The sequence below is a fragment of the Pagrus major genome, chromosome 9, assembly GCF_040436345.1.
Source record: "Pagrus major chromosome 9, Pma_NU_1.0".
NCBI lineage: Eukaryota > Metazoa > Chordata > Actinopteri > Spariformes > Sparidae > Pagrus > Pagrus major.
The window spans coordinates 14489693-14502660 of NC_133223.1; the positions used below are offsets into that span (position 1 = coordinate 14489693).

At 39.8% G+C, this 12968-nt stretch overlaps 2 protein-coding genes across 2 annotated transcripts in view; one reads left to right on the forward strand and one right to left on the reverse strand.

Moving 5' to 3' along the window:
• The first annotated feature begins 1402 nt into the window (after nucleotides 1-1402).
• Nucleotides 1403-7935, forward strand: rab20 (RAB20, member RAS oncogene family). Its single transcript, XM_073473346.1, has 2 exons — nucleotides 1403-1878; nucleotides 6273-7935. The coding sequence occupies exons 1-2, from the start codon at nucleotides 1689-1691 to the stop codon at nucleotides 6866-6868; spliced, it is 786 nt and encodes a 261-aa protein (XP_073329447.1). The 5' UTR covers nucleotides 1403-1688; the 3' UTR covers nucleotides 6869-7935.
• Nucleotides 7936-7993: 58 nt separating this feature from the next.
• The window catches only part of col4a2 (collagen, type IV, alpha 2), a 64027-nt gene continuing 59052 nt past the window's right edge, over nucleotides 7994-12968 (reverse strand). Inside the window, exons 46-48 of the mRNA XM_073473338.1 lie at nucleotides 12599-12790; nucleotides 10944-11230; nucleotides 7994-9655 (exon numbers count right to left, since the gene is read on the reverse strand). Of these exons, the coding sequence (XP_073329439.1) occupies nucleotides 9401-9655; nucleotides 10944-11230; nucleotides 12599-12790 (734 nt within the window). The 3' untranslated portion in view covers nucleotides 7994-9400. The remainder of the gene's footprint in view (nucleotides 9656-10943; nucleotides 11231-12598; nucleotides 12791-12968) is intronic.

A 12968-nucleotide genomic window follows, 5' to 3' on the forward strand; every position in this document is an offset into this window, starting at 1 on the left:
TTTCCCTTGTCAGAAGTAATAACAAACATTACTATTGTACCAAATGTGTTCACTTGTTTTGCATTAGTTATTTCCAAGTTTCACCACCAAAAGTCACACTTGAAAAAAAGTAACAATTTCGAGAACAAAAACTAAAACAAACATACTTGCATGCAGAATAAATGGCAATTAAAATGTCTGGTAGAATCATCATACGATGTATTGCAGTTACATTTGTTGTCCGATGCTTTGAAGACAGGGATAAAGTACTGGTATTACAATCTCTGACCCAGCAAGTATTATGATGTCTTGGTGACCCGATAGTGACAAATATTTCCCCAATTACGACTGTACATGAACGCAGCACGAGTTGATAAAACTGTAATTGGGTTAAAGGTCAACTAAAAACTAAATAAATAGATCAATAAACAAAAACGCTGCTTAAGGTAAGACAAGAACGTCTTTGAGGAAAAATCTATTTGGCTTTCCTTTAAGTTTATTTCCGCAGTCTAGAGAAGAGACTCTATTACTCTCCACCAAGTGTTTTGTTTTAATGTTTTGTTTTCATAGAGGAATCTGTCATGTCAGGCTTGAGTGTGAAAACTACCACCCGCACATCCGGGCGACTCAGTGTGACAAATCGGGCCACACTGTTGAATATATTTTTTGCCCTGACTGAAGCCTTGCAGGTGCAAAAGATCCTTACTCAGATGTGGCTGTGTACAAATCCTCAAATCCTACTCCATTAAATTTAGCAGACCCAAATGCAAACCATGGCACAACAGACAAAAAGCATGTGTTGAGGATTTTGTATTATATTTGTAATCCGTGCGTTTACATTTTCTTATAATGCTCTGATTCCTTACTGTTCTGCGGTAGAATAGTCTCTGACATGTTTTCCCTCAGTGTTTTACATACATACACGTGCGTTTTGGAAAGAATCTGCCCCTAATCTTGAAACATTTACCTCCCCTCACAGACCAGATCTCACAAACAAACAAACAAAACTGGATAGATAGGCCTATGTGAACGCTCCCTAACAGTTTGCCAAGAAAGTTTTCATAATAGATTCCCTTCATTCAATTTTGGTACAAAATAACATTGTTAAACTTTAATAAAATAAAATAAAATAAATAAATTTAAAAGTGGAAAGAAAATGTCTTTGGTTGATTTCCAAACATATCTTAGATGAACAAAAAAAAAAAGACAAAACAAAAACTGTATATTGATGTCACCATCTCATCATATCATTGATAGTTTTTTATTCTATTTATTTTCTTTAATAATTCTTTTTTCCCCTATTTTTTTGCTTAGTTTTTCTCTTCTCGTTCTCCCCTCTTTTTGCTGTAATCATTAAAAAATAAAATAAACAAACATGGTTGACTGCTGGGGGCGGTCCACAGCCTGCGAGTAGATGAACCTGACAGGCAGAACTCAGGGAAGCACAGCGCCGCTCACAGCCTGAGCTCCTCACCTACTTCCTGTTTCACCTCCTCACTACTTTCTGAAGTTGAGTCGCAGGCAGCAGATTGAAAACAAGCCAACGCTGAACTGTCACATTGTCACAAATTAACTTTCTTCCATAAAATGGCGTTTGTCAGGAGAGTTCACGACCAGTCTGACGTGAAGTCTACGAGTTAGACGGTGTTTCTTCTCAACTTTAGTGGAGAAAAAAAAAGCTCCCCTGTAGCGGGACCAGAACCGTCAACATGCCCGAGATGTCGAAGATGAAGAAGCCCGACGTGAAGGTCGTCCTGCTGGGAGACATGAACGTGGGGAAGACGTCGCTGCTCCACAGGTACACGGAGAGGAAGTTCAAAGACACCATCAGCACCGTCGGAGGGGCGTTTTACCTCAAACAGTGGGGACCTTACAACATCTCGATATGGGACACAGCTGGTAATGCCTCCTTCATGTGATTTCTTCTGGTTTAGCCTCTTCCCTGCTGTTTGTTAACTGTGTTTACCTGATAACGCGTGACCCCACCACCTGAGGCAATCACTGGCATGTGACCCGTGCGAGTGTGTGCGGGCTGCAGACCTGCCTCTGCTAGTAGATATCTGTTATTCTCACGTAGCCTGTAAAAATAACAGATCAACTTCTCAGTCTCAGCTCTGAAACTAATAACAATAACATGTCCTGTAAAGACTTCGCAGGTCAAAACAGAACAAAAACCAACCTGGTAATCCAGCACACTCAGGCAAAAACAACTATCAGAACAATTTCAAAACTAATCTGTAAATCTATTCACAGTCACACACCTTTTTTAAAAAAAATAAAAAATATGCCATGTTCTTTCTATATTTTTGATCTCTTAAGTAAACATTCAATCTACTGACCAGAGCCTTTAATCATTAACATGAATTTAGAAGTTGTTTGCTACAAGTAGGCCTACAATCTATTGACCTTTGACCGTAAAAGGTGTCTTAAAGGGGGTTTAACAGATAAACATGATGCTAAATTAACTTAAGTTAACTACTCAATATCCATATAGATTTGTTCTGTATTTGACTATCTGAGAAAGACATTCCTGTTTACTCTGGTAACATATCATAAAAAGTTTTTTTTTTTTAGTGTACCAACAGAAAACTGTGATTCATCACGTAAAGATCACTGTGTGCTCTGTCTTGTGCTATGTTGCTCAATATTGGACTGATGTGACCTAATCCAAGCCGCCGTCATCTGTGTACTTGCAGTAAAACCCACTCACAGAGCACTTTTGGCCTATTTTCGAAATCTGTGAACAGCCGCCTGAGATAGAGGCTTGAGAAATAACAACCGCTGCTAAAGGTTTGATAAAAGACGGGCAGTAAAAGTTCATTGAACTACTTTTCTCATGAGCCTGTAAACTACACTGCAAGTGGACAGTACCTTTATGTGAATCTTGCTTATCTTCTTTTTCCTTTAGAAAATTAGCACAATTGGTTCAGGCTAACTAATTTGATTATCGGCCAAATGGTCCAGCACAACATAACATTTAATTTAGTACAGTAACACGAAGAGCAGTCTTTATGTTATGTACCTAGTGACACCTTTGTTTATTTGTAAATAAAGTACTTTATAGGACACTTTATCAGGGCTACAGACTAAGTTTATGCAATAGTTGCACTGATGTGCCTAATTTTAGGTTTACCATCACATATTTTAGGTGCACCCAATAATTCACTTTAATTTGAAGGTGAAATATGTAAATATTGACCAGCATATCACCGCTAACTGCTGCTAACAGTAGCTAAGGTTAGCTAGTAAGCTTAGTTAACCTTGGCGGTATGGATCATATTAGCTGACTCTGCTCGGAGCACCAGAGAAGTGCTGGTTTTGTTAATGATTGTGGCTGAGAGTTAGCTGGTTAGCATGCTAACTTCAGTGGATATCTCTGCAACACTATACATGGATGTCTGTGACATAACGTAAAAACTGTCACTTCTTAACTTTCCATCAGTAAGTTTTGTAAATTATTTTATAATAATTATTATTATTTAATTTTTTTAATCAAAAATTCTTACATATTGCACCTTTTAATTTTGTAACACATTGTGTAAATGATTGTGAACAGGAAGAAAGATACAAATACATGTTTTTTTCATTTAAATCACAGCACGCGCATAAGAAATGGGGGTAACCTCATCTGTTTAAATATGAACTGCCAAATTTGAGGTGCACCAGTGTGACCGATGAAAATTATTAGTCGCACTTGACAGATTTTTGGTTGCATGTGCAAAAAAATTGTTAATAATTTAATTAAATGTACAGATTTTATTAGTGAGTATGAAAGTGTTATTTTACTGCAATACTGAATCCACTGTACACATGCAAACTCATCCTTTTCTACAACGTCTTTCCCTAATTAACCTCCACTTGAGTATAATTCTCTTCTAAACTAATTTAGCTTTGACAGGAATAATTTCCAGTAAGTGCTGGTGAAGCTTATGACTGCACTACATTCCAGTATTGTGTAAACATGAATTACAGTAAACCCTCTTTGGCAAATAACACTCACAATGAAAGTAGAGTTCGTGAGCCACAGAGATAAGGAAAGGCTAGCCATGTCACCAGTAAGCCATTTCCTGTGTGTGTTCCCAAACTCCATGACCTCTGACAGGAGGCTGCTGTCTTTATTTAGTCATTGTGGTGGAGAAATGCAGGATCAGTGCTGAGTCATTTTCGAGGCCATCGTTGCAGACCTTAGCTTGGCTCAGCTTGTTGAAAACAGGCTGTCTGCTACTTATTTTCCCACAGATAATGTCCTTTTCAGTTACATTCAAGGCCCCACAGAGGAGGTCAAGCGGCCTACACTGTTCCTCTTAATAGTCACATGACAGAGCTATGACAGGAAGACCTGACTCCCCATGCCTAACTTTTCCAAACTTGCATGCAAAAGTACTTTCCAGAAGCACACGAGGACAGAGCGAGGGTTTTAAAGCCAGTAGTATGTACAAATGAAAAATCTCCCTGCCTCAGATCCTCAGTGTATTCCGGTGCTGTATTCATCTGATGAATACACAAGTCAATAGCATCGAAATTATTTTATGTTATACTGTATGATGTTTTTAACATTACAGATTATTGACCTGGCCGATTATCGGGGGTCAATAGTCAATAGCATCGAAATTATTTTATGTTATACTGTATGATGTTTTTAACATTACAGATTATTGACCTGGCCGATTATCGGGGGCCAATAATCAGCTTTTTTAAAATTATTATTGGTGATTTGCGATTTTTATGTCGGATTGCCAATAAAATAAACTAATTTGAAATTGTACTACTTTTGCTCTGATGCAATATCTTCTCACACAATGTCTGCCCACAACACTATGTGATTGGTAACACATCACAATTAATAGCCTATAAACAAGTAATAAAGTAGCAGAAAAGGGAAATACTCAAGTAAAGTACCTCAAAATTGTGCTTAAGAGCAGCTCCTGAGTAAATCGTAGTTAGGTTCATGCCACCACTGGTAATTCAAATGTTTTCATTTTTATTACAAACGAATATCGGTCCCAAATATCGGTTTTCAGCGCCCTTGATTTCTAATAATCGGTATCGGCCCTGAAAAAGCATTTCAGTCAACCCTTAATTAAGCATTGTAATGATGTGCTGTAGTGCTGCAGAGATGCCTTAGCCTAAAAATCTTGTTTTCCAGATGTAAGAGAACATGTTTGTTTGGTACAGACCCCGACAAATGTCACATCACCATGATTTTACTAGGTTTTTCAGAGAAAATGATTCCTACTAATAGTGAGTCATATCGCAATGGCAGTATCTGTCAAAAATAATCACAGTGGGGTACAATCAATTTTAGGACTGCAACTTACAATAATGTTCATTTTTGAAATTGTTATTAATTATTCAGATTGCTTCTTTTGTCCAACCAGCAGTCCGAAACCCAAAGACTTCTTTTACTTATCATACTAATCATAAATGAGAAAGAAGAACAGCAAACATTTAAGAATCTGCAACCAGTAAATGTTTGAAATTTTTGCTTGAATAATGACTGTACTGATTAATCGATTATCAAAATAGCAGGCAATTAATTTTACTTCAATCAGCTAATTTATTAATTGACTAATCGATGCTCAATAGACCAAATCACGTGACATCGTGGTAAGAACAGTTAGTTTAGGTAGATGTTGATGAAGGTTCTCAGTCATCCAGGTCATGGTAATTCTAAGTGCTGTATCGTAGGCAACTGGACATGTTTCAGTTTTTTGAAGATGTTTCACCTCTCATCCAAGAGGCTTCTTCAGTTCAAACTAACTGGAGGGGAGTTGCAGGCTTTTAAACTCTGTGTGGGTGTACTTTTACAGAGTCGTTAGGGCCACTTGTGGGTCGTTGGTCCAACCGGCCTTCGTGGCTTAGCAACCCCCATGAAGAAGCCTCTTGGATGAGAGGTGAAACGTCTTGTTGCCTACGATACAGCACCTAGAATTAGTTCAGGTAGAAAACTGTCAGTTCTTTTCATTGTACATTGTCCATATTGTTGGGTTTTGTTATATGAAAGAGAAATTTGAAGATGCCTAAAGACCTCCAGAACAAAAATCAGTGATTTGAGCACATAATCATAGGTGTACTTAATGAACTAGCAGCTGCGTATTATCCTGGTGATGCCCTCAGTAATCACACACAATGTGCCCTTTCAAAGTCCTGCATATTTCAACGACAAAGGTTGTTTTTGTTCTCTCCCAACTTCTCTGTGTGCTGTGTGTCTGCCTGTAGTCTGTTCCCACAGTATGGCTGTTTTTAAGTCTGTATGTAGGTTGGACATGGTTGACCCATCTCTGTTTCCTCAGGCCGTGAACAGTTCCATGGGCTGGGCTCGATGTACTGTCGGGGTGCAGCCGCTGTCATCCTCACTTATGATGTCACCAACTGGCAGAGCCTGGCTGAGCTGGAGGAGCGCTTCCTGTCCCTGACTGATACTGCTAACCATGACTGCATTTACGCCATTGTGGGCAACAAGGCCGATCTCACAGACCCTAAAGCCCAGCTGTCCCTGGACTCTGATGTGGCGCCTGAAGACCAAACGGAGTGTGAGGAAGAGAGGACTGAGCCACAGGTGCTGTCTGCCTGCCCCACACCCCCAGCCTCCCCCGCGTCCCTCTCGGGGGTGATGCTGCACAAACAGGTTGCCCACGAGGATGCAGCAGCCTTTTATGGGAGAATCTTGCGCTACAAGGGCCTGGACGAGAAGAGCAGCCTGCCCGCAGAGAAGATGTGCTTCGAGACGAGTGCCAAGACAGGCTACAACGTGGATGCCCTGTTTGAGGCGTTGTTCGACCTGGTGCTGCCTTCCATCCTGAGGAAGAGGAACGAGAACCAGGAGTCTCCTACGGTGGACCTGGAGGACTGCAGGGGGGCCAGCAGCAAGCGGAGCAGATGCTGCTAGGTAAAGGAAGGTGGAGAGGCTACCAGACGGAGAGACTTGTTTTTAACTAAGGACAATCTACAGATTGGTCTGCGCACCAAATACATACTGTGACGGTACTACTTATTTGCCTTGACTGAGACCCAGTGGCATTAATGACCTCCTGGTAACACACACACACTAAACACAAATACACATTCTGAGTCATTTCAAGTATTTCTTTGCATGGAAGGGAAATAATGCACCTTCTACCCTAACAACTAAAACTGCACTTGTATCCCAAAGATGTGTCTGTGGGCAAATATGACACATAAGAAGTCAATCACTGCTGTTTCTTTATGTTTTGGAAAGAGACTGTCACATATTTAACAGCACCAAGTATTAGCTGGGTGGCACTTTGCACTGTGTTTATAATTGTTTTTTAAAGGAGACATATTTTGCTCATTTTCAGATTCCTAATTATATTTTGGGTTACAACTAGAATAGGTTTACATGCTTTAATGCTCAAAAAACATTTCAATTTTCTCATACTGCACAGTGCTGCAGCACTGTATTCCCCCTCTGTCTGAAACGCTCTGTTTCAGCTCCTGACTCTTTAAGGCCCCTCCTCTCGAATACCCAGTCTGCTCTGATTGGTCAGCTCACACAAGCCTGAGCCAACTGCTAAAAACAGAGCAGCTGTGCAAAAATCAATTCTTACGTGCCAAACTAGCTGCTAGGCAGAAATTATGCAAACGTGTAGTGTGATGTCACAGTCACGGAAATAAAGGCGGGACTACTGATGAGGCATTTCAGGAGCAGTGTTTTCTGTGGGAGAGAGGAGCTTCTGTTGGTACAGACTTTGACCTTTTTAGATCTTTTACATGCAGAAGAACATAACACACTGAAGGAAAGGAAATAACGAAAAAGCATAATAGGTGTCCTTTAAAGTTTTCATAAATCACACTTCTTTTGTTTTCTTTTATGCTCTGTTACTAACGTTGTTGATATTTTACCTGCACATGTGGAACATTTCAATGAGTGTAAATAGTAAATACCCCTGATGAATTTTTAAGTACGCTGTCATAATAAAGATTTTTATTTTGCCATCTGTCTGCTCTGTCAGTTTAAGGGGAGCTCGCGAGAGTAAAACAACACAGTCAAAAGTATAACAAACAACATTTAATCTTTACAATCCAAGGAAATGATCATGTTATGGGAATTACCATAATTATATTACAGTTAAAACACATGTTGTCAGCCTATTTGCAGTCTAACCAAACTGTGTACTTCCAAATAAGTGTATCTAGGTGAAGCAGAACATCTGACCTGCTTTCTGTGTAAAATACTCTAATCTAACCAGTGAGCACAGCGAGGATTTGATACAGTGAGACCTTTGATCCAAGCTGTTTACATTCTGTCCTGTTGGCCGCTCGGGGCAGTTCAATAATTAGTAGATTTGTGACATGAGTAGTGTTAGATAAGATATATATTTCAACTCTTAGGGATCAAGTTCATTCAGCTGATATAAATACAAAGAGAATCAGTGCATTGTGTGAACATATGGAGTATGAAAAATGAAGAATTACAGAATTTTGCAATAGTTGATAAATGCATAAAACAGATTAACAGCTGGAAAAGACTCATATTATAAAAATAGGTTTTGTAAGAGCAATGGATAAAAAAGCAGGATAATACTGTCAGAGTATCAGCCAATACATGTTCAAGACCTCTGGTGACACATTCTTCAGTTAGCTGAGAAGCAGTGTTAGTGGCTTTATGGTGGAGCTGCAACCAAAGATTATTTTCATTATTAATCGATTAATCATTCGGTCTATAAAATGTCAGAAAACAATGAGGTACCTACACAAGAGCATCAGAGCCACTGTAAAAAAACCTTTTTTCTCAGAATTCTGACTTTAAGAAATTTTTACTTACTAAAAGAAATTCCAATTTTTTTTGTACAGAGGCCCTAAACTTCTCTTCAGTAAGTCTGTGATTTTCTTAAATGTCTTGTTTTGTCAGTTGAATATCCGAATATATATGTTGGGTTCAATATGATATAAAATAGACAAAAATGACTTCAACAATTAATCGATTATCAATAGTTGTTATTTTTCTGTTAATTGACTAATCGATTAGTCAACCAATCGTTGCAGCTCTACTTTACGGTGGGTCTGTACACCTGAAACAGTAAAAAAAAAAAAACATCTAGATAAACTGAAGCAGTGCATACACACAGGCGTCTTTGGTTCAGCTGTAGTGTACGGTGATAGATGTGTCATAGTAGCTGAGGTAATAAGTTAAACAATAAGCACCAATCCACATTTGACACAAAAATACCTGTTTTCCCATAATGCTGTTGGCTTTATTACGGGGCTTCTCCTGTTTTATCTACAGTGGGACATTTCATTGAAAGCTCAAGGCATCACACAGTCATTGCATATCTGAGCTCTGTGGCTCGGGGAGACAAGGCTTAATCAGTATTCAGATCCCCCTTGTTTGATTTACTACATGGACAGAGACACGACACTAGACCACTGTCAGTCTTTGTGTCAGCTTTACTTCAGTCTTTCACAAATTCTTCATGCAGACCTGGCAGCGGCTGATGCGTGACAGGAGCTGGCCTGCTTTGAGCGTCTCCGATGAAGGCTCAGTGTGGAACGACTGATCTATGGAGGTTAGCCAGAAACTGTTCTTGTTTGCAAAGTAGTGGCATGTGCCTTTGGCCCCGTTACACTCAATGAACGGTGTTGTGCGGAAGTCCTCCAGGCAGGAGCCTGGCGACGACAGGGACTGACCTCCGCCTTCATTTCCTGCTGCTGTGTGCTGTGGAGACAAAGGTGAGAGGAAGTGAGGCAGGCGTCAAGTGAAATGACTAAAACAACAACGGGGAATTGGTCTGATAAGTATTGTCTTTGTTGCACAAAGCCTGACGTCTCCTATTTCTCTGTGACGTACAGCTTCATTGTCCAATCAGGGAGTTATACTGTTTTATGAACTCAGGTACCTTTGGTATCAATGGATACTTATTAACTGCAGTTGAAACTAGTTCTTAACAAACAAGTTCCTGCTGTTTGGAAATGTTTGCTTAACACCACTGAGTGACTTGCATAAAATAACAAGTAGGATAACGTTCTTCTTTTTTTTAACATGGCAGAAAGCCTAGTCCACATTAATGAAAAACATACATTAAAATAATGTAGAACAATGCAGTGGCAAACACCTTGTAACAAGAGGTAATGTCTGCCTAAAAGGATCTCCAACAATTTAGTATTATATTTAAATTACCAGGAAACAAAGATTGTAAAATACTGTGCTGCAACACTGCAACTTGACAGTGCCTTTTCATGAGACCCTCTCTGTCTGGAAAACACCCACATCTCTCAGTCTCCACATTCCCAGTTTGTAACAAAGGCTTTCTGGTATAAATAAATCCAAGATTTCCAAAGCTTCTCATAAGCCACTGAATACATTAAACAACTGATGAGGAGTTGTACCCTGACTATCATATCATATCTCTCACGACAACAGCGTTATAATGTTTTTTGATTGTTAAAAACTTCACATCGTAATTACACACCACTTAAGTTAAAGACAGTTAAAAGAGATCAGATGTACAACAAATCATGGTAATATGTTGGAAGTGTGAGAGGAATGTAACAACAAAAAGGGGCAACACAACAAACTTATTTACACACCTCGAGCAGAAGCAGGAGTACGAAGAGAGACAAAAATCAACAGCTACTATGCAGAATTATTTTTGGGCCATATCGACTAATCCTACTGACTGTTATTGTGTGTTGTTATGTTCTTACATCTTACATTGTTACACATCGAAAAAGTCACATTCACGGGTTATAAAAACAGTCGTCCTCCTGATAAATCCAGAACCCCATCAGAACACTCTCTTGTCAAGTTTATAACTCCAGCTTTTAGTTTTGCTGCTTAAATGTGCCAGGATATTTGCTGCAGTGACATCACTACGTGCATGGAAATGTTTCAAACAGAATGGGAGCACAGATGATTGATAGACAACCACATGAACATATTAGCCTTCCCTCTCCTCAGCCTCACCCACTGCCTATGTTTGTCTGGACAGAAGACCATAACCCACCATGAGGAAGGAGTAGCCGATCCACAGGCTGCGCCAGCCCACGGGACACTGTGGGATGGTGATGTCCTGGCTGTGGATTGCGATGGCAACTGATGGAGCTTCGCACACTGAGCAGCGGCTGATGTACGGTTTGATTTCTCCCTCTTCTACAGGCATCATAGGAAGAGGAGCGGTCGTCGACAGCCAGTAGGACTTATCATTCCTGCTGGCGTAGTAACAAATGTCTCCAGGGTTACAGTACAGGAAGGGCATGGTGCTGAACCGTGGGAGGCAGGAGCCAGCCAGACCTGAGAGAGGACAATCAAACAAACACATGGTTATTAATGTATCACATTTCATACACAAACTCTATTTAAAGTGGCTTTACACAATTATTACGTCACATAAGAATGAAATAATTACACATTTACAAGAGAACAGAAGAGCAGGTTGGATCGTAGTCCAAGAGTATAAACTTAAAAGTTTTGAACCTTGCTTCAAAATGAACCTCGGGATAATGGTAAATGCTAAAATGTAGTATAAAATAAACAAGGAGAGGAGAATAATATTTACCTGAAGTATGCTAACATTAGCTGACATTCTCCAACATGTTTGTTTATAGCTGGTCAAAATTGGAGCACATATTTTATCCTCTCATCCGTCACCTCCTGTGATATGATTTTGCACGGCATTAGTAGCCACACACTGTGATAGTAGCTAGCTAGCTTGTTACTGCTTTGTCTTCTTATTGGGCACCTGTCGTATTCATACTCAAAACAAATACGGGGCGGTTAATTGCTGCTAACGATAGCTGCTGTAAGGTAGTTACCACGGTTAGCTGTACTGTAGATATGTGTAGCTAACTGCAGTAGATATCTCCTCAACATAATACAACAACGTTATAATGTTATTTTTTTTAACACTGTTAATAATTTTAGTCAATTTCTGAATGTTCTCAATTAAAATTCCAACATATTTCGCCTTTACCGAGGCGCTGGATTACTTACACAATATTATCATCTGTATTATTAACACAATATATTATTAACAATGTCATTTTTTAATATCCTACCCTACTCTGGAAATTAGTTCTACCTGCAGTATGTGTGGTCTGTCAAAAGTAGTTTTTGTTTGGAGTTTTATTGGAAAGTGTAAGCCAGTTTTATTGTATGAGCTGTGGCTAAAGCAGCAGAGATGAGAGTATGAAATTACACTTGGAGGATGGGAAACAAACAGTGGGATGGATTATATAACAACTGAGGGCGCTGATAGCACTGCCTAAGAGATGACCGTGAGTTTAATGAAAAACAAAGTTTGTTTATTTCTGTATTCAATCGTGACCATTCTCTTTCTCAGACTGATCACGCAAATGTAGCTCTACTTCAATTAACAAGACAACAAGTGTTCTTGAATTTAAGAACACTTGTTGTCTTGTCAAACTGAGGCAGCAGTGAGATCTGATGAGCCTGACCTCTGTGGAATGTCTTCTGCTTCATTGGATTATAATGTCGGCAAATTAATGTGGGAATGTTCCACCATCAATGCATCCAGCCAGGACTGTACTGTAACAAACTCACACTGTGGAGACAATTCATATCTGTACCCTGCAGAATACAGAAATGTCACTGAGAACATTAACATACTGGAGAGGATTGTTACAGTTCTCCCAGACTTACCCAGATCCTGGTTGTGTGCCTTTTCCTGGCCCTCAAGGTACAGCAGACTGTATCCGTCCCATAGTTTAGACATGCCCACGGGACACATGGGCGTCTGTTCCGACTGACTGTGTTTCACTAGCAAGTAACCCACGCTGACGCTGCGGCCCGGCATACCAGGCAGCCCAGGGACACCAGTGTTGCCGCGGAGGCCTATAGAGAGATGATGTGTTCAGTGCCGTGTTTTGAAAGATGAACTCATATAGAGCTGCAACGAGTAGTCAATCAATCGACTAGAGGATCGAAAGAGTTTCAGTCATTTTTCAAGCAAAAATGTCAGTCTTTGAGTTCTGGACTGTTCGCTGGACAAAAGAAGCAATTTGAAGACGTC